Here is a 25,286-nt window from a genome sequence, read left to right on the forward strand (position 1 = left end):
GTATGACTGATTTTTTGTGGCCGCACAGTTTTTGGAGGTACATTTAACAGGAGGAAATTTTTCTACGCGGGTACTTCCTCGTGTTCGCCTTGGCATCGCATATCCCCATCATGGTTTGTCCGGCAAAAGTATCGGGGAAAATGTACAGACGACTTTCGATAATTTTTTTGCCGGTTTATATGTAATGAAGATTGAAACTAGGTGCGTCCGCTAATTGAGGGAGATTCGAAAATATCCTACCAGGAGTCCTCATTTCAAAATTTTATTTAACATTTTTTTTTGCTGAAGGTTTGTGGCCAACTAAAGGCCGATTCTGCACAGGATTCATGTGGCTTGAAGATATCAGCGTCCTAAAACGAGATCACCAAGGATAGTTTTTTTTCTTTTTCAGACCTACATCCAAGTACACATATCCACACTGGGGTAGGATAAAAATGATAACACAAACATTTTATTACAAAGTGATACCCATACAAATTTGCATACTCATAAGAAATATGCCTGCCACCATGTTCATTCTCTGTTGAAACATCCCTTTTGTACTTACCACACAACAATTTCCGTAAAATCATTGCAATACGATTCGTGTGAGCCGACAGATGTCGCGGTACGTGGCATCACCGGTTCTGGAAGGGGGGGGGGGGGTCTTCGAAGTGGTAAATGGTATTTTGTGTAATATTTGAGGACGACATCCAGAAAAAATGTACGCCTTTCTATTAACCTAGCCGTCCAACAAAAATATCTCGTTAGAGATATTTTGCGCCTGTAGCCAGTGAACTAACTGCGTCAGCTTGAAAAATTAAAAATTTCATACTCGAGTCCAGCATTGGGTAATACTTGCAATGCGGAGACTTGTGTTGAATAAACTTCACTGACGCTAGCTTAACCTATTGATGAACGCATATGGCGTGCACCTGGCGCCGCTTTCAGTTTTTACTTACTTATCCAGTTGAATTAACACCTACTTGTAGGGCTACCCTTCTAAGTAAAACGTAGAAATTAATTCTGATGCCATTACAACGCATTTTCTAATGTTTGCTTCTTAAATAACAAATTTTTCGATGATTTGGCTATGAATATTATACGTTCAGTATCAGAAAACAGAACATTGCAAGAAAACATGCATTACTAGCGAATGTTCAGGAGCTTCAAGACCTTTGGAATATTTCATACTCATGTTTTATTGCATGCACCAATGAAGAAAGGTATGCCATTTCATAACGAAACGATACGTTCGGAATAAGTTTGAATGCAAGAGACGAGGAAATATTTGTTATCACTGGACGAATCAAATGTCCTGTGTATACGTACGGCCGCATGTGCAGCCGCTACCCCAATACTTGTCGGTTCACTTTTTTACCTCTCAGACGGTCTATTAGCCTAGGTTTTTATTCCCTGTACAGAAGGTTTAGGGCGTGAATCTTGTTTCTGGAAGGGGATGAAATGAAGTCTGGTTAGGCACTGCCATTTCCGTTTCCAAGATAGGATAGGACAATACTTTTTTTGTTTTATTAGGAATATTTTGAGTGAAGAAACAATAGGTCTTCTGTGCAAATTTGGCCTTTCAAAGTTTAACCAGCATACCCGTGACTTGAGGTCTACACAAATATTTATTTTGCCGAAGTGCTTACAGCTATACAATTTTTTGAAGTTCTTTCCGCTACATCACTCTGCGGTAACAAACCAGTTTGTTCTACGCAAAAATTTAGCCAATGTTGAGGCCCACCATCCTGTTAGTCTCAACAGTATGATAACAGGTGGATTTGTTTTTTCACTGGAATATAGGTTAGTGTGAAACGTCAAGTTCGGATTGCAAAATCGCTTACGCAAGAAGCATTTTCGAGCCAAATTGTGCGTTGTGCTTTCAGATTGCGTACACCTTGCGGTTTAATTCAAGTGATTGGTATTTGTTAAAACCATGCGTGAAGGCAAAACGTTTATGCAGAAAACAATTTTTGTATTCTTCAACAATTGTTATGCACTTTTGAATACCTAACGTGGTTGAAATGCCATGTCACAAACTTTTGTTCTCCCTGTTTTTTCCGCAGACATGCAAACGCGGTGTGTGTGGTGTGCACAACTGGGCAAAGACATATGAAAACAGTTATGGTTAACATACTAAGGAGCGAATGAGAGATTCCCTGCACACATCTTCATTCAAATCAATTTCACATTTCAGAAAAAAAGGTGTTGCAAAATAAAAATGTTTTAATGACAGCGATGAGTTTCTCATTTCCTAATGTGCTCTATTTCTTGTCGATATTCCGGTGTTTGCCATTTCAATGTTACAGCACTATTCATAAAAGGAGCATCAACGTGTAAAGCTGCGTTCGTAAATAACCGAAGCTTGAATTTTTCTAAACCGATATACTCTTTTGCTGTAAAAACGTTTTGGTCTTTGTAACTTTCAGAGGGTACCTCGATTCAGCCTTGAACACCTCGATGTTTGATTACCTCGATGCCTGAACACGAAGTATATGCAAGGCAGCCACAAAACACTACAGACACTATTCATAATTAAACAGTAAGAAAATAACACTGTTCAGCATGAAAGGGGGAAAATGTGGGTCTCAAACGAGCACCAAATTTTTAATGACTTAATTACGAATGACTTAAATCATTTTTGAAGTATGTGCGTGGTGAGGTCTAGAAATAAGTAGTCGAAACAGTTGAAGTTGCATAAGTCGGGGAGCATGAACTGACAATTGTGCGCCTGGAAATCAAAACAGGAGTGCAGGAAGAGGGTTTGAGGACGGCTTTGAGAAAGGGCGATGCAGCACGCACCGGGAAACGGCAAGGACTAGCGAGCGCAACGGGTTTAGGTGGGTATTCTCCACTGTAATGTTGAAATGGTATTGGGAGGGACTGAAAGGTTCCACCGACAGTTCAACAGCAGATCAACAGTGAGTTCTGTACAATTTCGCCCTCAATTTCTTAGAAATTTCTAAGCATCCCCCTCACATTTGCTAGGAATATAAGCTGGATTTGTTGTAACGATAGGAAACGAAAACAATGAACTCCTTAAAAACGGTGCCGGAGAGAATAAAAATAAAAGCAAACAATAAATTCGAGCTCGAGGTTTTTCAAGCAGAACAAAAACAAAAGGTTCCTAAAGAAGGCGCGCAACAGTGGAATCGCCGGAAATTAGAATTGCAATATGCTAGTCATCGCATCATTCATCACGGGTGAAGTATGAAGGAAGGACAAGACCGCTTGAGGTGGGAGGGATAGTGATCAGAAAGTAAAAACCTCAACTTTTTCCCTAGAGGAAATGTGGCTGAAGGCAATCGTCTTTCTACTATTGAAGTGGAAGGTGGAGATACGCAGAAAATATCTCTACCGTGCGGTCGGAGAGACACTTAAAAAAGTTCAAACTGAAATCCCAGCCTTACGTTTATGAACTGCCGAAACTATAGAAATGCTTGGAGGACTGCAGTGATCATCCGGATTCCTGCTTCGCTTCGGCACCTCATCAGAGACCGGCTTGATGGGAGTGGATTCAGCGGGCACAGTTGATAACCGCAGCATTCGGCCGGTAATGAGTTCCGTAAAGCTAAACAAGCGGAGGCACAAGCTTGAGTGTACTTAGGACAATGAAGAGAATTCGAGGTGGATGTACACCGCGGAAGAAACGCTTTTTTCGTGGATGCGTTATGCGCAAAAAAACGTTTAGGCTGATTTAGGGGCTCCTCAAATATTCTGTTCTATCGGAATCGCACCACCCTACTTGATTTCTTCACTCAAAACGTCAAGGTGCATACACGCGTTATTGGTTTATGTCACATGATCTGTAATGCTAGCAACACACATTGATTTTTAATAGCTTTGGTGCTCAAACCGCTCCTTAAGCGATCGTTATTTAGATTAGCATATAACCTGACCAATAATGTCTTCATAATATTGATAAATGGTCCGGAACATACCTAGTTTGACAGGACTGAAACGTTGGGAAAAAATTTCGCGATGTTAAAGCTGTTATCCCACGTCAGCCTTCCATGAAGTCTAATCCTTGAAGATGAAATATTTAGGTAAAAGTTTCAATTGTCTCATTTTGTGAAAAAGCGCCGCTGTTGTTGTTGCCCGGTCATGAAATACGAGCTTCTGTAAATAGGAAATAAATAAAGCACATGTATTATGTGCAGGGATTTGAACCCGGATGTCTCAGTTGCAGCATCGTACGATGCCCTCGCGGCTGTGCTATCCCAACACGATGGAGTAGTAGAAAATAACTTGGTGTCGTTGTTAATGTTACTGTCTTCGTACACGTACCCACTTCGGCCACTCGCCCTGAATAAGCAGCTTCGATGCACTCATTTACCAGTTTCACAAAATTTGCAATTTTGTGAATCGGAAACGCGGCACAGGAAATGCTGGCTGTCATCGCCCCCATAGGTATCTGGCCGTGGTCAACGGTGCGCGCGGAAATTCGATAACATATAAATGCTTTTTACTAATATACGCAGCGTCGTCCACCTTGGCGATTTCATACCTAGCCCGAAAACTACGGTTGATGATATAATAGTACATTGTGAAAACTGTGCATAAAAGACGAAGACAGAGATAGGCTAAACACAAACACGGCGCAGAATTACCCTATCGTTGTCTTCGTCTTTTACTGCCTGTTTTCACCATGAACATTCACCAACTTGCCCATTTCACCGCACTCGATATAATAGAACTAACTGAAACGTGCTTTTCACCCCTCATTCCCCAAGTAGGACACTGATGCAAGACTTCGTATAGATCCTATTAGTTTAGACTCTGGTCACGTTGTACAAATTATTGATGGTCTAAAATTATCGTGTGAGAGTGATCCGGACAATATTAATAGAAAATTCTTAAAAACACAAAGGCCTAGTGAGCCATTATATTAACAAAAATATTTAACTATTCAACGGAACTGTGAAATCTACCTTACCACAGGAAGATCGGTAAGGGGTTCGAATCCCTAAATCCGACGAGCGGCATTCAGTACGCAATTAGTGCCTAACTTCATTAACCAGCATCGGCTGTAAGATAACGAAACACGTCATAGTGATGCCTTAAAATTTTCTTCAAATATTTTATTTTTTTTACGCATGTTCAACATTGGTTCAGGAGTGTTCAAAATGCTTTTCGTGCGAAACGCTACTAGTAACATTCGAAAAAACGGCATTAATTCCGCAGTTGGTCGGGCTTTTGAAGTTATTGTACATTTTTAATTTTTCGCAAGGCATTCGAAATAATCTCTCACCAATGTTTGTTTACATTAAGTTGTGTTAACATGGACCACAGTGTTTTAAGAGAATTGAATGTGTTTGACTAATTGCTTTCAATATGTGTGTGTTAAAGGCCATATTTCCTCAATAGTTGGTACTGCCTCAGGTGTTTCCGACCTTTTGGGCTTGGCCCTGCAGTGTTTTCTATTTATATTAATGACCTCTCTAAAAACCTAGCATCCTTAAACATCGTTTGATGAAATATTGTCTACGATACCATGATATAAAAAGGCACTAATGATGTTATGTTATCTAACTCGGTATGTAACAGGTGTTTGCAGTTATTAATGACCCTGAATCCTAACAAATGTAAAGTAGTGTGCTTCTCTCGTCTGGAATCTTCTTTCCTTTCTTCATTTTATATTAACAATTTCCCTTTGCTATTAGTTGCGTCGTATAAATATTCTGGCATCATTAGCACATAAAACATGGCATGGAATATGCACGTCATTACTATCACGGCCAATTCTAACCGCATGCTCGGGCATACCAAACGAAACTTTTCCAAAACATCAGCTTTCATATACTTCGTTTGCCTAAGGGACTAATCCTTACCGAACTCGAATACTCTGCTTCAGTTTGGGACCATTTCACTAAATCGCTAATTGACGCCCTTGACGCTGCGCAAATCCGTGCAGCCGATTTTATTCTTTCCAACTACTACCGGGCTTCCAGCGTAATGCTTACAAAAATCTCCCTACCCCTTCCTCTCCTTTCATTGCGCAGGAAAATTTCGCGCATCTGCGTTTTCTTTAAAATATATGTGCGTAGTACTTCACTTCAGAACACATTATTCAAGAAACGAAGTTATATCTCATCACGCTCAGATCATTCAGAAAAACTTGCATGCTTCCATGCCATGCTACTTCTTAGTTATATTCATTCATCCCTAAAACATAAAAATAATAATTTATTATCAAGAAGTACGTACAGAGGTAAAATGGGCCCGCCAAAGCCAACAGGTGGTATTGTTCGGTGTCACCTGGAAGCAGCGGCTTTCACTTCTGTCAAAACCATTCATTGATAGCGATAACTGGATACAGAGGGAAAAAAGAGATGAAAGAAGAAAAGTGGTAAAGAAAGCAAGAAAAAAAATACAAGCACAAAATGCAGACAAACAGACACAAACACAATAAATCAACATGGGTTATAGCTACATTGTGTGCATTTTCCTCATTACCAGCAAGCAATTAGAAATCAAAGAGCTAACGAAGCGGTCACCGGTCACACATACATACTTCAGCACCATTCTAATGTTGCAATAACGGCACGCAATTCTAGCATTATTGAGTCGAATCAACTAACGGGAGTGGAATCAACTACCCTTTGCCCTAATGCGCGTAACAATAGTTGACCAATTTAAAGCAACTGAATGACTACCACACTCAGTGGTGAGTGTACATTGTTTGCCTTGTGTTTTTTGTTCAAAATATTGCGTACTTCGTTAGGTCTTTATGATAAAATCAATTTTTGTTAGTAAAAAAGTGCTAAATATGAACACGTCTATATAAAAATGTTTCGAACGTTTTTCACACTGCTGTTATACAACTGGTCTGTATATTTCTATCAACTCCTTTTTTTTCTTTCATTGCGGTCGTTCTGAAACTTTTCGTTTTATTGCTTTGTACCAGTCTCCTCAACAATGCCCAGAGGGCCAGGAGGGTATATGAAACACATAAATAAATATAAATTGTAGAATTCTGTGGGCGTCGCCACACCCGGACATGATGGCACGTGAGCATAACAGGCACAAATCAGCCGCACAAAACCGATGCCAGGGAAGCTGTGGCATGTGTCAGGCATAATTCGCGAAATAACACAAAGAAATTAATTGAAGAGACCATCCCAAGCACGGCGTAGCAGAGAAGAAGCATGTCGGGGTAATTTGGTTCAAAAGATACAAACAAAAACTGTAAAAGAGGCACAAATAATACATAGCAGTGAAAAAGTATCGCAATGCTTTCACCTTCAAAGTGCGTAAGCAGACTTAAGTGATGTGACGAATTTTTATAGGTTATAGCATAATTCGCATTTACCACCATTCGAAATTCTCATGGCATGTATCAGTTTATTTCACCCAAAACAGAGTTTTGTCACCCTCACGACAGCTTTAGTGTTCTTGAGTAGAGCATCGATAAAAGCGAGCCCGATGGCCTATAATAAACGCCGCTAGTGCGCATCGAAAAGCACGAATTGTACTTCGGCGGCTTTTTAAGCACCAAAATTATGAGCGATGATGCTGATATCGAGGCCAATGTTCTAATATCACAGCTTCCCCATAGGTGAATACAGTCTACTGGATTTATTTTTGTCTGAAGGTGCTATAAATGAAACAATTAACAGCTATGTCCTGCTATCTGATCTTAGTGGACGAGGACTAAAGAGTTCCAGATAAAACAGTTAGTGAAGGAAAGCAGCCGCTTAAATGGGATTTCTATTTGCCCCGGTAATTTCTTCGGCCGGCCGGATTACATTACTCACGTTTCATAGAAGTCCCGTTGTACAGTTTGGTGTAAATAACAGTTGCAACCAATGACGTTCAATTATGCACTCTGTACAAAGAGAGCGGTACCCAGTGCAGACAATATGACGAAGACATATTCATAGCCAGATTCATTTATTCAGACTACTCCTATCACAGTAGCGTCACCGAACTAAAATCTCAAGCTAACATGGTTAACTTAGCTTCACGCCGAAAAATTTCAAGACTGTGTTTGTTCCATAAATTTTATCATGCATTGCACCTAAACCATGTTATCATTCCACCTCATCGTCTTTCATGCCGTATTAGCCATTCGAAAGCGGTTTATCCACCACATGTGCATACCACTGCCCATCACTCTTCATTTTTTGTGCAAACATCAATAGAATGGAACGATCTTCCTGCTGACATCATGCACCACTCCAGCATCGCCCATTTCAAAGAAGCCATCGAACAAATCATCTGTTTGTGAACTGTCTACCCCCTCATGTAACACCCCTTGACTGGGGCCCTTGAGGTATTATAAATAAATAAATAAATAAATAAATAAATAAATAAATAAATAAATAAATAAATAAATGGTAAAACAAACAAGCACGATCTCCAAGGTTATTTTGGCATTCCGCCTAATTCAGGGGGCATCATAATTTGCTTGTGGCCGTAACAGCGCGATCTAAAGAATATTCAGTCCTTAAGAAAGGGAATCAAATCGACTCCAAAATTAACTTGCATTCCTATGGAAAAAACCGAACGCTGCCTAATATTTAAAGGATGTATTTATTTCGGGTAAATAAGGATCAGGTTATTTGACAAAAAAGCAAGGCTATCAGAAACTGATGACTGCGTCTTCAGCTACCTTTCGGTTTAGTTAAAAGCTCCGGCTTCGGGAATTTAACGTTTGAAGAATATTTTACGAGCTTTCAAATGCTTCCAGCAGACAATGAATGACGATGTTTTCGTATGTAAATCCACAAAACCTAGCAGCTCTTGAATCATCCTTGTAATTGAAGCGAAAAAGAAACAAACAGGGCTCCGGTGTTTCGCAGAAAACATTGGAAGCCACCACAAGGCGACAGAAAATCAGCTGCGGTCTTTTGACGTTTCGCATTCGCCACTACGGTTGTCGGACCAGTGCTACCGGAACCTGGAAAATCCAGTACACCCTCTGCCGGTCTCGAGAATTACTCTATGCGATGTTTTCTTGTGTGGTGGCTCTGCTTGGCGTGTAAAAAAAGGGCGAAGAAAAAACAATTCGCCGAGACGTAGCCCCATCAGCTGGGAAGTTTCAAAAGTGATATTCCACGTTCAGCAGGCGCAGCATTTCCATCAGCTACGCTATAAGGCGGCAGTGGTTGGGCTGCTTGCAAATATTCCAAATTGTAAAATGTTCAAAATAATTAAAATGTGACCGGTCGTAAATGTTGCACCTACGTTACTATAATTTGTGCAATGCTTGAAAGATGGCCTTCCGCAATGTTTACGCACATATTGTCCAGCATTCGTTGCTGATGTTGTCTTTTGAGTACTGCTTCCTTACAGGTAACAGTGGTGTTTATCCTTACTGTCATAGTGCTTGAATTGTGGGTATTTTTGTTTTAGTTGGCTGTTGTTCCTTACGCAAACTTTGGGTCTGCAGAGGTCAAGTATTTATTAAGGCACCAACTGTTGCATTAGGCAGTTTGCATCTAGCGGAGCACAAGCACATGACTCCAATACATTACCTCATTGAAAAAATACTTATCTATATTAGACAGTGCTGACGTTTTGTTCTGAAACATTTCCACTACCAGGATGCGCATTTTGAAAACAGGCGCGTCTTTAGTGGATCACTTTACACAGGACACACGGTATCACAAACACTTTCGAATTGGTAGAAATAGAGCCCATCACCATGCAAACAGGTTGAAAAAAAAATACCACAAAAAGTCTCTCAATAGCCCCAAGATTTCTTTGGTTTGGAAGTGTCCCACGTTAGTAAAGACGAAGTTGAGTGTTTTCAATAAAAAAATAATACAGAAATACTTTTCGCGAAGCTTTATGTTTTGAGGACGTGTATAAAAATAGATAGGTTTTCAAGTACTTATATCTACAAATACATGTCGGAGGTCCAACCACATAAATGTGACATATATGCAGATTTTGCACCTGCTTTATGACATACGTTACTAATGTAAAGTAGCTTCATGTGGTGTGCAGCTAAGGCTAAACAATAAACGAGCAATGTGTCACGTGACTCGTGTTTGTGGGCCAAACACGGAAGTGCGGCTTTTCGAAGTTTTGTATGATCATAAATACATTGGTGCTAACTTGGAATCACCGCACATATTGAAAACAAGTTCTGTGGCAGCCGCAATGGAAGGCAATACCGTCTTCGTGATACTTTTTGCTGTGATCAGCCCCACTCGAACAGGTAAATTTGACACATTCATTTGCCCCAAATAACAGTGATAACTAGTTTAAAAACCGAAACAATTATTAACTTTAGTAAAGTAGTTTATCTATCAGTAATTCCTACAAAAATTAATGCATTGTGTGGAGGGGATTCTCTGAGCAAGGAATAAATGCCCTATAACCATTTCACTTGAAACTGTGGGTTATCAGAACACTATGGTTTCGTTTCAGCCAGCAGTAAATATTGCAGTAAAAAATAAAAAAAAATAAAAAAAGATCTCTTCCAACACCAAATACTTGCTCTTACCTTATACTCTGCATAAAGTGTAGGTGGGTCTTATCTCAAATTATCAGTGCAAAATGTATTCCTAATATTATGTTTGGAGAAATATTCCTTCCTCAACCACTTAGTTGGAAATCAAATTTGCTGTTTTCAGCTCTTGATGTCTAAAGAAAACTACAAATTCGTGATGCTTTAGCCTAAACCACCTCGTTCAACTAAGAAGAAATCAACTCTCAAGAAATGAAATCGTTTGATATTAATTCAAAACTATATGTATGAGCTCGAAAGAAATGCAATGAAAAATTTAATCGATTAGTGGAGGTTTCAAGCGACCACTCAATACAATAAAGGGAATACGCTAATGTGGGCTGGAATAACCATAACTAAAAATTTTTGACATTGAGCTAAACAGCAACCAGCACCTTCTAGTTTGTTGAAACTTCATCATTCTAGGGTTAATATCAGAAAGCAATGGGAGCACACAGTATAGTGTGTTTATTACCTGCGTACATCGCATGAAGACGGCACAAAGCACTAGAGACACAGCACGCCCCAGTAATGTCGGTTAGTAGGGCAAAAGAGGGAATAAAATATTTTCCCGGCATTTTTTTTTAATGAGTAATACGTACGAAAGAGCACTTCAGTGCCCAATACAGTATCCGCTGTACTAATCATGATTGAAATATTACACAACTTCTCTACTACGTGTTGGAAATGTCGGCATGCCTTACGGTTAAGATTTACAAATAACTGGATTTGCTGGTCTTCAAAATAGGCATACATTGTACATCTGAGTGCGTTGTAAGAACGTAACATTTCGTACTTTATTTTCTTCAAACGCCACTGCAGCTGCAAAACGTAATACTACCTCTAATGGCACCAGCTAAATATATGTTTCTCATGTTCTCTCTCGAGGAATACGTGCGTTTTGCGACGTGCTTGTACTAATTTCTGTGGCCTATTACACGAACCAGTGCTACAGGTGTGAGAGTAATACTTCTATGTGTCGCATTAGAGCTTAACGTGTTCATTTTGAGTAAACTCTCGCCATGATTTTCGGTGTTTTCTAATGTCCCTGAATCCGTTTCCTCGTTAAGAAATGGTTTCTGTTGTATGCTTTAATTAAAACAACTAACATTTTAGGGCACCAGTGGCCAGCAAATTCCGACCAGCTAGCAGTCAAAGAAAAAAACGCCACCGCAATAAAATAAAATCATGGTTATTGTTATACACAATTTTTTACTCCGTTGAATAACCGCACCGTGCAATACCTTACAGAGCGTCTAGTGTATCCACGAATCCTTGAAAGCAGAGCACTCGATGGGGGGTTGGTGCTGCACGTCTATGACGGTCTCATGCTGAACTTGGAGAAGAGTTCAGTCTTGGCCAAATACGTCCACATGAGGAGCTTGTCAAATGACTCTACGCAACTTCTTGTGAGTGTTTGTGTTTTTTTTTCATTCATTGCAATCATGGCAACGCACTTAAAAGTAGGGGCTCTGTAAATCTGTCTATGGATGACTCCGTACTAATAGCGTGTGCCTAAGGCAACGGATTAAAATAAAAAAGGGAACATTTCAATGCTAATAAATAATCTGATATGCGCTGTGGGGAGTTCTATATTTTGTGCATTTGTACCATTCAACAGAGGAATCCGCAAATACAAACTAAATTTCTAAGGAAGTTAACATATCAGAAGAAGTTGAAATGAATTTTTCCTGCTACCAGAACACGGTTACCAGTTTTCGCGAAAATTTTGTATAATTGGAAGAATCGCTTCCACTAAAGGGTTCGAAATGCCACACCTATATTTCTCAAAACGTTTTGGGAATTTCGGAACTGGGAGTGCTACAATCCACGAGTACGAGTCACGACCTAAGGATTTTCTCGGCCGCTCCTTTCAAACGCCACAAATTGTACCTTGGCGAACTATTGTCAAAAAAATGACACAGAAAACGTGTTTATTTGAGATTCGTGCATTTCTTCTGTTTTAGCTTACTGATGGTTGAATATCAAGAGCTGAAGTAAATGCAAAAATGACACTGAACGATTGTGTAATGGTCCGGGTTGGCCCGAGGGCCCTGTCGATCGCGGCCGTTCTTCGCAGGTCACTTTATGTCGTAATTTTGAAGAGGAAACGGAGGTCATACTATTTGTGATTACAAGGTTGTAATCGCCATCTGCCGGCAAGTGTGGCCCCGAAACTTACGACTCCGGTTGTTTTTCTCGTTGCAATGCGCCGCTTGAAAACTGCTGTAGGCGCCCGTTTTTAGTCGCAATATTGGAAATACGGAGTTGTAATGATACAACAGAAGGGATTGGGAAAGCATAAACACACATGTACCTAGTGTCTCCTTAACGTGGTTGCCTAGGTTAAAATCCCAAAGTGCGAGCCTTGTTCGCACCAGTACCCTGCAATGGTAGACGACGCGTCTCCACCATGGTTACGGGTGGGGAAATCTGCAGTCTTGAGTAAGTTACGGTTCAGCAGGTCGTTTGTTGGAAACATTTCGCTGTGGATGACTACAACAGCGTAGTAATCAGTTATTTTTATGAGAATAAAAATTAAAAATTCTTCATTTTCACACACTAGTAAATGCGTTTATCAAAGGCAGTAAACGCATTTGCTAAGCTTGCATTTATTCCTTCGCTTTGCCTCTCGGCGTCTGTTGTGCATGTGGTACATGATGATCTGCCTTATGTGTTAATCTGTTTAGGAGTTTGTTTAGGATGCTTTAGACGCATGACATCTAAGTGCTTTGAGCAGTGCTAAAGCAGGCGTCCAAGCCGCCGCTGCATGCAAGGAACAGACGGTGTTCCGAAGCTTGTTGATGCGCTACGGGGGTGTTTCTGCCCGTTCCTCATCGCTAACGAGTAGGGGTCGTTCCCATTGTTCATCAGCTCTAAGCACACGTCCCCGGCAAGCTTCACCGTTGTCTGTTAAATTGCTGCATGTGATATACGCGCGCTATATTTTATCCATGTAAAATGAAGTCCGAGAAACTAACAAAGTTCCGTTGGGGTTAATGCGCCGTTGACCCTAACACCTAACCCCCTCCAATGGTCAAAGATACGCGTTCGAAAGAACGTTAATCTATGAATTAAAAGAGCAGGAATATCTCACAGACAGACACTTGTGTGATATTTGTTGTGAGAATGCACCGCGCTAATAAAGAGTGTGCGAAACAAACATGAGGTACGCGTAGGGTTATCAAGTAAAAGAAAGCTCGGAGTACGCGTAAGCACATCTTTACAGGCTTAAATGCGAACTAACTATGCTTAGTTGAACTCCGCTCAGTGTGAAATTATGTCCCCGACCTCTAGCAGAGGAGCCTGTAGGTGATTGCAAATGCCGGCAAAACTCTCTGCGTTTTCAATCAAGAGCATTCTCTCTCTGTATGCATTATACAAAGCATATGTTTGAAATGCACGCTAGGATCAAAGTGTGCAGACAAACACTTTAATTCGTAAGCATTAACTTTGCCATTAACATTACGCGACGAACTTTTTATGGCAATTTGATTGCGATATTATATCCTGCCTATGTGTACCGACATCGGTTACGCTGCTTACGCATAGGCAAGAGTTCTAGCAAGGGGCCGAATGGCGGTACATTAGAGCCAAAGCTCCACCAGGCCACATTTTCCAAAACCGCTCATCACCTCGCAAGGACTTTCTGCAGCCTGACTGCAAGCTGCGCCGTTTTTATCGTTTGGCTTGCTCGGAGGTTCCTTGGAGAGGTGCCACGTGGCCAGGAGAGTGTGAAACAGCAGCGTCGGCATCGCTTTATCTCCCAGCAGGGGCTGGGCTGTTTGTCCGTGCAGTTCAGGGCTAGCCAAACACGTGACCAGGCGATGATTTTATCACTGATACATGAAAACTTTGCGCTGACTGGGTTTATAAATATTAAAGCCACTCCACTCAATGTGAAAGCTGTCGGAAGTGCACAGCAATGACTTGCCATAATGGGCTGCAGCGCAGTTATCCGCTGAAGGCTGCAACCCAATGCATTTCAAATTTCCCGCCTTCGTAGTTCTCGCGGCCCCCCTGCCTGCAAATACGCCAGCGGGAGTACTGTTCTTGTTGTGCTTGCTTTAATTTTGTATGCTGAAGCTGTTTGCGTCATTTCGAACACGTGGTTTTTTTTTGTAGCACGGCTGGAGCCTGTCTGCGTCATTTCGAACACGTAATTTCTTTCTGGAGTGGCTGGAGCCTTTATGCGGCATTTCGAACACGCCATTTTTTTCCGGCGCAACCGCTTTTTTCGCTTACTATCGTAAAAACCAACCCAACGAGCGTTCCTAACTAAATGAACGCGGGGCGGCCGGTTATACACACAGATTTTGCCTGACATGTACCTGTAGCCTGACATGTACCTGCAGTGAAGCACAAGCGGTTCACGAGCTTCGAACGGTTACGACTATTTAAACCACGTGGTTTTCGAAGCCTTAGCTTCACTCCCTGACGATGGTACACAAGGCTCTACTTGGGTCCGTTACCTCGCTGCGCCGCCTGATTCCGGCAGTCGCATCGACCGTAAGCGAGCCCATTAAGTGCTCTGCACTTAATAACAAAGACAAAAGTAACGCACGATGCGCACACATCGAAGCGCTGCTTTGTAAGCAGCTTTGCCAGAGCTTGGATCCTCGGTCTCGCCATTGATTTCTCGCCGGCTGGGAGGTTGATGCATGCCCTCCAGCTCGAGCGAAAGAATAAATTCAATATTCAATAGAGATAGTTGGACGCAGGGTGCGGAATCCCATGAAAAGACTAGCGTTCACAAAACACGGTAAGAAAGCCTTTGCTTTTTCACGGGATAACTAGGTTTAGAAGTGTTAAACCTAAAACACTTTTTTACCTCCACTCTTACAAATATTTCACACCTTGGGGTACTCTTTCCGCCGTGCTGTCATCCTCGACGCGAGGACTTGACAGCAGCGACAACTATAAAGCACGGACATAAAGAACGACGCTGAGGGATACAACTAAGCGGACACTGAAGTGTATTTGTAAAGTTATTGTCTCTGACTACATCCCATTCTTGCCTTTTTTGGGATACGCACGGTTAACCTTAATGACCTGTTATTATTTTCCTTCGGGGTACATGTCCTGTGCACGCTTATTTCTTCTTCCTAAATTTCTACTGAAATGTAGTTAACACGCATTGATCCCACGACCCACCCCGCTCTCTGCTTAACAGAAGTAGACCTATATTTATCAGTACACGCATGCAGAAACAAAACACCATGTGCCATCCTCAGCTGCCACACAAAATACTGTAGTGACGTTACGTTGGCTTGCAATGTGGTTTTAATATATTACACTTCAAGGATTTGATTGCCCCCTTTTACTGTAATAAAGAATTTGCATTTATTCACACCCTGATTATAAAGGTTAAACGTGGTAGCCTGCGGTCAATGAAAACTGTGCCGTCATACCTGACCAACACACCTGCAGAACACAGGACGCGAGAAACAGGCATGATTTAAAATACCGCTCATAGTTAAATCCGCGGGTAAACTAGCCAGCAGTGAATGAAAATAATTGGACAAATGTACACATCCAATACGTGCCCTTTAAACAAGTTAAATTTGAAAAGGCCGATTAAATAAAAACAGAGCCTCCATCTTCCACTAGGTGTTCGATTGGCGTGTGGTTTTGTAACAGCCTGTTAAAGGCAATATGAAGCGCACGCCTGTTTTCTAATTTTGCTTAACATACTTGCTGTGGGGCCACTCGATCACTTGTTATTTCAGATTTGGGGTAGCTTGAATTCTTGCAGACATTCTTGTGCCACAAAGTCACAAACCTAAGCGTAAGGCAAAGTTGAACGATGCAGCCAATGGTTAGTCCGGAGAATATAACTCAACATTGTCCAATACAGCAGGGTCACTGGACACGCTATTGTTCTGGTGACGATTCTATAAGCTAAATTTATTTCTCGAGACAGGACTTAAGGTTTAGGCTAATTTAACAGGCGCGGAATATTCGGCAGGCTCCAAGTATGTTTTCAGAGCACTGAAATTTTATACTTAGGTAATGGCATATGTTTATTTGACTGTCCTGCACCAATAACTAATACATTATATATATATATATATATATATATATATATATATATATATATATATATATATATATTGTAGAACAGAGACGTACGGGACGAGGGATTCTGTAAGGACACATATCAAAGTTGCAGTCCTTATTGCCAGTGCTGTTTGGCGTTTTAACAGTGTTTTATAGTGCCGAATGAGGTATGATTGCATTTTTTTGCAGCAATAAATAATTGAAAATTCAAGTCGAGAAAAAATGCGCCGTTTTTTCCGGAAGCGGGTATCGAACCCACAACCTCCGCATAACGCGTGCGGTGCTCTACCATTGAGCTAGTTCCGCGGCGACTCCCCTCTCGACTATACGGCGGGGTTTTGTATTTACGACTGCTCAGAGCTCAGTCAACTAGCGCCGCCCCTCGACCACCGCGGGAAGACGTAGAACGTCTTTTCCCAGCGGCCGCACGTAAGACGTGGTCGGAAGTCGGGGATAGCCAAAGGCATTTCAGACTGCTGAAGCCAGAACCCTCGTAATGCATTTTGTAGAACAGAGACGTACGGGACGAGGGATTCCGTAAGGACACATATCAAAGTTGCAGTCCTTATTGCCAGTGCTGTTTGGCGTTTTAACGGTGTTATAAAGTGCCGAATGAGGTATGATTGCATTTTTTTTGCAGGAATAAATAATTGAAAATTCAAGTCGAGAAAAAATGCGCCGTTTTTTCCGGAAGCGGGAATCGAACCCACAGCACTGGCAATAAGGACTGCAACTTTGATATGTGTCCTTACGGAATCCCCCGTCCCGTACGTCTCTGTTCTACAAAATGCATTACGAGGGTTCTGGCTTCAGCAGTCTGAAATGCCTTTGGCTATCCCCGACTTCCGACCACGTCTTACGTGCGGCCGCTGGGAAAAGACGTTCTACGTCTTCCCGCGGTGGTCGAGGGGTGGCGCTAGTTGACTGCGCTCTGAGCAGTCGTAAATACAAAACCCCGCCGTATAGTCGAGAGGGGAGTCGCCGCGGAACTAGCTCAATGGTAGAGCACCGCACGCGTTATGCGGAGGTTGTGGGTTCGATTTCCGCTTCCGGAAAAAACGGCGCATTTTTTCTCGACTTGAATTTTCAATTATTTATTCCTGCAAAAAAAATGCAATCATACCTCATTCGGCGCTATAAAACACTGTTAAAACGCCAAACAGCACTGGCAATAAGGACTGCAACTTTGATATATATAGATATATATATATATATATATATATATACATATATACATACATATACATATATACATATATATACATACATATACATATATACATACATATACATATATACATACATATACATATATACATATATATAGATATATATATATATATATATATATATATATATATACACATATATACATATATATACATACATACATATATATACATACATATACATATATATATATATATACATATATATACTCTAAACACGTACTGACGCCATTCTATTTTAAGCTCCCAAGGCAAGTGTGCGCGAGCACAAATATAAATTTGTTACGGCCACTTTTTTGTTATTTCTCACTGCAGAGTCGCATAGGCAGACAGCTGCCTTAAATCAACGTTTTAGGTGTGCTTATATCTACAGCGTTTTGATGGATCGATACCTATATACGGACCAAGAAACATTCGAAGTGCGAGAGATCGTACGTGTGAATATAAGATCATATGACCACCATCAGCCGAATTCGGATCTTTATGCCAGATATCCTAGCTGTCCGTTTCACCCCATCGGGGATGCACTGACGCAGCTGTTTGCATAAAATTACCGGGAAGGGAGGCCCGCCATGAAGATACATGAGAACAGGAGTGACAGGAGGTGCCGATATAGGTAAACATAGTTGTGATTTTGCTTTTGTGAAATTTCTTGGGCAACCTTTTATGCTGCTTCCATAAAAATGAGGTCCTGAGATTGTAGAGACCTGAGACTACTGCTGCCTTCTACGACACGTCCGCCCCAATCGTGATGGCTACTGATGCGTAAGTTGACAAAGAAGAGCGAAAAATTGAGCTCTTTTCTTTTTGTCCACAAGCTTAGCTTGAGTGACCTCCATTGTGTCCCACGAAAGCCTTCTGTATTCCCCATAAATAATAAGACGCGCAGTGCGGGCTTGCCGGTTTTTTTTTTGTTTCTTCAAGAATAAGCCACGCTCTCCAATTTTATGTCAAGGCGTTCGACCACGTGGCAGAAACAGCCAAAGAGTAGGTTTTGAAATCGTTGTCTAACAAAGTTATACAAGAAACCTCTACATTTAGGGAATTTAACCAATACATCATTTTATTTGAAATACAAATTCTTCCAGCAGCCATGGAAATTGACACAGCAATAGCTGTTGAGTAACCTGGCGTTATTATCAACGCGAACTCCCAGAGTGCATATGCTTTGAGGCAATAAGTGGGGAGACGTGGATCCGATTCGTTTTGGCGAGAAACTTTTCTGTGGTTGCTGAAATTGCAATTTCCGCCAAAAAATATATTAGGCAATCCATTGTTTTCAAATTACGTTGTGCACAATAAAGTTTGTTAAAAGAGGGGTGTCCGAAATAACAAAGCGTGTCTAGACAAACAACACACGTGTGCAGCCCATTTTTTCTTTGCTCCCAAATACGATAAAACACGGACTTATATTAACACTGAAAGGTGGGCTAGTTGGTGACAGTTCATAGCTACAACTTTTGCGCACAAAAAACCAGCACTAAACGGAGACACGAAGAGCAGCGCAGACTAGCAACTCAAAACATATATACCCTCTTTGACATCACCCGCGCATGCTCCAATGTGTACGCATCTCGTGATACACACAACCACAAGAAAAACACACTGTAACATTTGCATTATCTCATGTCATCTAAAAACCTAATTTCCTTATTCGACAGGGCTACTGACGGTTTACTTATGCACTTTCTCTTTAATTTCGACATCTGCCAGGCTTCCACTATCTCTCTTGTAGTCCTGTCTTGGTGGTGGAACTGCGTCGTTGCTAGGTCAAACAACGCTCACACTTCTTTGTTGTGCAATGCGCGCTGTGCGCAGCCAGATGCGTGTATCGCCGACCTTTATGGCTGGACATGTGTTCCCCGAGCCTTACATTTACGCATCTGCTCGTTTGCCCAACGTACTGGTTCCCACATGTGAACGGAATCTTGTACACAACGTTTTTTCTTCAAATCCAAAAATTTGTACGTGTGACGCGTAGTACATTTAGTAGTCTTGCTGCTAGCCCTTTCTTTGTACAGTCTGTTAACCGCCGGGCACACGCGTACCACTTTGTTTTTGGCACAAAAAACCACATTTACGTTGTACCTGGCAGCGGCTTTTTTGAGCCTTTGAGACAAACCGTGCACATAAGGAAGTACTAACATGCTCTTGTCCTTGTTTTCGGCTCTTTTTTCCTTCTGCTTACCATCCATTTTTACTCGTTTTAGTAGCCTTTCGCTAACTGTTAGCAACATCGCCATTGGGTACCCTGCCTTTTCAAGACGGTGCTTCTGCGCACCAAACGCTTCTTCCATTTTGTATTTGCAGGTTTTGTCGAGAACGGATTACATACACCCCATTACTATCCCATTCTTAACTATCCTTGAGTGGCCAGACGTGTACTCTAAGAGTGGTTTCTCCGTGCATGGTGAATACTGCCAGCACAAGTGGTGTTCTTTAAAGGTGAACTATACATCCAGGAATTGTAACGATTTTTCTTTTGGCATCTCATATGTGAAGTTTAGCCCTCCCCCTCTTAAGGTGAATATGTCAACTACCTGGGCACTGAACGTTTCTATTTCGGTGTAATTGCCTAGTACCAAATAATCGTCAACATATCTGAAGATTCTGAGCACCCTTCCCTCTAACTCTGCTTTCACAAGTCTGTCCACCTTGCTCAAAAACACTGCACTCAACACCGGGGCCAATTTCTATCCTATGCACACTCCTTGTTTTTGGATGTACACCTTGTTTTTGAACAACACGTACGTGCTGTCAAGATACAGGCTACGCACTTCTAGAAAAGCGTTCACAGACATCCCACACTTGTTAACAAATGAGACTTCATCATTCTCTTCTTCAATACATGCTCTCACACTCTCCAGTATTCCATCCTGCCGCAAAGAATAGTACGGGTCTTGTATGTCGACACTAAACCTCATGTACTTCCCTTCCTTAGGACCAGACACATATTGCACAACTTCTCCCGAGTTTGACACCAAAAATGGGTCCTTCCCGTTCAACTTCGCGAGCATCTTTTGAAGGAAGGACGAGTCACGAGAGCATAAACTGCCAGGAGTTGTGTTCCGAAACGATTGCTCTGAACGGAACCTCGGGTTTATGTGTCTTCGCCGCATAAAACACCTAGAGTGTTTGTCCGTTTTCTTTTTTCACTTGCGAAGCCAAATTGTCTAAATTGCACTTTTCTAACAATTCTAGTGCACGTTTCTTTGCTTCCTGAGGCCTTATTGCCACTTCTTTAAAGCATTTGTCCATCACGTTCAGAGCCCTTTCATAATACATACTATCCGGCATCACGATCAGATAATTTTCTTTGTCCGATTTCATGACTCGAAAATCCTTTGAATGCAAATACCGAGCTAATGATCCAATATCTGCCTGCTTTCTACCTCGGCGTTTAGCACTGGCTACAACGTCAACACAGTCCTTAAAACAAAAATTTTTTTTTCTCTTCACTCACGTTCCTGGAGATGTCCCGTGCCAGCGCCAGCCTCTCCGGTGTCTGCAGTGTCGGTTCGGTGCAGAACTTTGGGCCCAATCTAAGTACTCGTTGCTGCTCTTCGTCCAAACGTGTGTTGACAAGAATTAGCAACTTCCCTGGCTCCGCGCAGGCTTTTTTCCTTCTTCGGCAACAAAGTCCATACCTGGCGCCGCATCACTTCGGTGAGGTTAACTGGAGAGTCACACCAGTCACGATAAGCCTTCCAGTTTGTCCTGCCTCCTACGTCCGATGAACAGGCCACACGCAAACAATCCTTGAGATACCAGGTCCGTCTCCAGCTCTCCGATCTGAGGATAGCGCACATCCTACGGCAATCGCAAACCGAAACCGGAAGCCACCCAGCCGAAAACTGAATTTCATCCGCGCATGTCTTGTGCCTGATGTGCCACCCATAGATGCGCGCCTTGCACTCGCACACAGCCATCAAGGGAACGAGCACAGCAGGGTTTGTCACGTCCACTTGAGAGTACATAGAAACTGAGCCCGAAAAACTAGAAATAAAGTTCAATAACACTGAAAGGCGGGCTAGTTGGTGACAGTTCATCGCTGTAACTTTTGCGCACAAAAAACGGGGACTAAACGGAGACACGAAGACCAGCGCAGACTAACAACTGAAATTTTATTCATCCCTCAACACATATATACCCTCTTTGACATTACCCGCGCATGCTCAAATGTGTACGCATCTCATCATACACACAATCACAAGAAAAACACACTAACATTTGCATTATCTCATGTCATCTAACAACTTAATTTCCTTATCCAACAGGGCTACTGACGGTTTACTTATGCACTTTCCCTCTAATTTCAACCTCTGCCATGCTTCCACTATCTCTCTTGTAATCCTGTCTTGGTGGTGGAACTCCGTCGTCGCTAGGTCAGACAACGGCTCGCACTTCTTTGTTGTGCACTGCGCACTGTGCGCAGCGAGATGCGTGTATGGCCGACCTTTAAGGCTGGACATGTGTTCCCTGAGGCTTACATTTGCGGATGTGGTCGTTTGCCCAACGTACTGGTTCCCACATGTGAACGGAATCTTGTAGACTTTTTTGTTCCATTCACATGTGGGAACCAGTACGTTGGGCAAACGAGCAGATGCGTAAATGTAAGGCTCAGGGAACACACGTCCAGCCTCAAAGGTCGGCCATACACGCATCTGGCTGCGCACAGTGCGCAGTGCACAACAAAGAAGTGCGAGCCGTTGTTTGACCTAGCGACGACGCAGTTCCACCAACAAGACAGGACTACAAGAGAGATAGTGGAAGCCTGGCAGATGTCGAAATTAAAGGGAAAGTGCATAAGTAAACCGTCAGTAGCCCGGTCGGATAAGGAAATTAAGTTGTTAGATGACATGAGATAATGCAAATGTTACAGTGTGTTTTTCTTGTGTTTGTGTGTAGGACGAGATGCGTACACATTTGAGCATGCACGGGTGATGTCAAAGAGGGTATATATGTGTTGAGTGATGAATAAAATTTCAGTTGTTAGTCTGCGCTGGTCTTCGTGTCTCCGTTTAGTCCTCGTTGTTTCTGCGCAAAAGTTTTAGCTATGAACATGGACTTAGCTTAATTCCGGTGTTAGTATTTTTTACTATTAACAAATACAAAAGTATTGTTCAAAAGAATCCAGTCAAAGGCCTCAGGCGATAAGTGTCGTCGTTTAAGAATTGACGACCGGGATCGTGTTTCGCATACAACATACGGCCCACCTCTAAAACATCGTTGCTTGTGTTCTACTTTCAGCGCCATTTTTTTGTAGGCTCGTTCTTTCAGCAATGCATACGCAGCTTTCTTGCTCAAAATTCCGACCTCTCAGGAAGCTAGCAAACCCACTATGGGAAAGTGATATTTGGTATAAAGCAAGAAGTCAACATGCCGATGGAACCTCTGAAAGGACTTTCCAGGATTCTGAATATTTGTTGTGTAATTCGCTGTCAAATCTTATTCCCCCAGCATTTGTATGGGATAGTTTCCCTGGCTCTGGAACTTAGTCGCGCAACGTGCAAGACTTGAAACAGTGCACAAATCAAGTTTTCACCCCAATATTAGCTGTGCAAAAAGAGTTTGTGTTTCGCTAAATAACGAAAGAGTAATGACTGTTCAAAGGACTGTCATGAGCGGGAAAGCTGCACATGAATTGAAAATCCCTATTTTCCCGACTGGAAACTTTAGTTATCAAACTGATCCTGTTTAAGCGACAACGCTAGCGCGCGTGCGATGTTAGTGCCAAAGGAAAACACATTTTCCAGAAATTTTTGCGAAACGCCGCAGGACCACGACGGAAACGCATTTGGTTGTAAGATTCAACATACAAAACCTTTCGCAAGCCACTGAGGACCAATCCATCGATAGCAGTGGAAGATTGCAGGGCCAAAATGTTTGCTATGTACTGGTGTATGAAACCATATGCCTGTAGCCTGACCCCGTATGACAATTTGCCATGAAATGAGTTTTGTAGCACCGTATTACCGGGTATGATCGCCTTAGTCTGATTTACAGCTCCCAGCATCCTGCCCGGTCCCCGCATGGTTAGGGACCCCTTCTTCAGGCTAGAAAGTATGGAAGGCACAAACCCACTATGTTTCAAAAATATAGCCACCCGAAGTTTTCTAGTTTTGTTGATGAAAGTGGCTAGTTTTAGTATGGGTGCTCATTTTAGGTATGCCCAAGACCACACGTAAAAATAGGCATATCACGAATAAATTAGACGAAAGCCAAAAAATAAAGCACCCTTCATAAAGGAAACATTCAAAGAATATATAATCGTCGGCACTCTTAGGCACTCTGTGAGTGCCTAAGAACGTTTTGCATTAATAACTGAGCTGTTTCTGTGAGAGTTGAGCTACCATTCAGCCATTTCAAAGGGTGTTCTACCAAAGCTATACAATTTTTAAAACACACCAGCCTCTAGGGCTGGGAAAGTTTTTGAAAACCATTCGAGTTCATTATACCAGTGCTTGTTTAATACTTGTGAAGTGTCAAAATGTTCTTGTATTATTTCGCAGCTAAATGGTCGGCTACTTGAAGAAAACTTGTACCATGATAGTGCCCACCAATCATCGGTTGTCGTGAATCGGAGAGATGGTGGACTGGAAGTGGTAAGTGTCCCTCCAAAATCACTTAAGGCTGAAGACTGAGTGAATCGCATAACGCAGGTATTGGAAAAAGAAAATGTGAGCGATTTGAATAATGTCGTCTTGGAATAGCCGCAACTTCGAGAGATATATTTACCACACCTCGCTTCCTGGGAAGCCTTTTAAATGCCAATACACAAGCATGATGTGCAGGAGTTAGGTTCAAGATGGCAATGGTGGCCAGTTAGAGGTGGCTGACGTAGACTCGCGCGGAGAAATAAGGCTATACGAGTGGCACCCGAGGCTTACCGGGAGCGATTATTCACAAAAAACGGGTGAGGTTTACGACAAAGGGGTGATCTTCCCCTCCAATTAAATGAGACAACTAGTTTTGTTGTGAATACACAGAGAAAGCCTCCCAAAATTGCTTACTGTAAAATCAACGGATGTGAAAACTGCAATCCTAGCACCTTGGATATTCCTATACCATCGTCGAACGTAATACATTAACACTCTTCTTAGGATTCAAAACACGCAAAATTACGGCACTTTGCAGGTGCTTGAAAGAACGCGAAGCCCCTCGCCGTTTAAGGTAAAAAATGCGCCGAAAAGACAGCGGCACAGAATAGAGAATACACGGGACTTCGCTCTCGCATCGTGCTCGCATTTTCAGTTTAATCATTCTTTACAAAAATATCGCTTCTCTATGCAAAGTAGACGTTGTTGTCTCCGAAAGAAAGCTTAAGAACGCTCGAATCCGAGCAGAATGCTAGCTAAATTTAGCGGATTTTCTTGTGCTGCTACTGATCTTCACTTTTCATTACGCAAAGCTGTTTTTGCGGAAGTCAGCGACGCTGTAGCCTTGTAAGGACACGTAAAACAGCTTACCTCTTCTGGTCTTCCGGTTATGCGTTTTGTGGAATGGGGTATCTTTACTGCCGAATGAAGTATTGTTATCTATGGGGTCGGTAGGGT

At 42.0% G+C, this 25,286-nt stretch overlaps 2 protein-coding genes across 2 annotated transcripts in view; both read left to right on the forward strand.

Annotated features, from left to right (window-relative positions):
* The window catches only part of LOC144142548 (venom metalloproteinase antarease TserMP_A-like), a 52,739-nt gene extending 50,533 nt beyond the window's left edge, over positions 1-2,206 (forward strand). Inside the window, exon 14 of the mRNA XM_077674133.1 lies at positions 2,049-2,206. Coding sequence (XP_077530259.1) covers positions 2,049-2,114 — 66 coding nt within the window. The 3' untranslated portion in view covers positions 2,115-2,206. The remainder of the gene's footprint in view (positions 1-2,048) is intronic.
* A 7,830-nt stretch (positions 2,207-10,036) lies between these two features.
* The window catches only part of LOC144141524 (venom metalloproteinase antarease-like TtrivMP_A), a 40,701-nt gene continuing 25,451 nt past the window's right edge, over positions 10,037-25,286 (forward strand). The window contains exons 1-3 of the mRNA XM_077673070.1: positions 10,037-10,150; positions 11,693-11,850; positions 24,243-24,335. Coding sequence (XP_077529196.1) covers positions 10,093-10,150; positions 11,693-11,850; positions 24,243-24,335 — 309 coding nt within the window. The 5' untranslated portion in view covers positions 10,037-10,092. The remainder of the gene's footprint in view (positions 10,151-11,692; positions 11,851-24,242; positions 24,336-25,286) is intronic.

Source organism: Haemaphysalis longicornis, unplaced genomic scaffold (assembly GCF_048455015.1).
Source record: "Haemaphysalis longicornis isolate Haplotype H1 unplaced genomic scaffold, Haemaphysalis longicornis Haplotype H1 scaffold_6, whole genome shotgun sequence".
NCBI lineage: Eukaryota > Metazoa > Arthropoda > Arachnida > Ixodida > Ixodidae > Haemaphysalis > Haemaphysalis longicornis.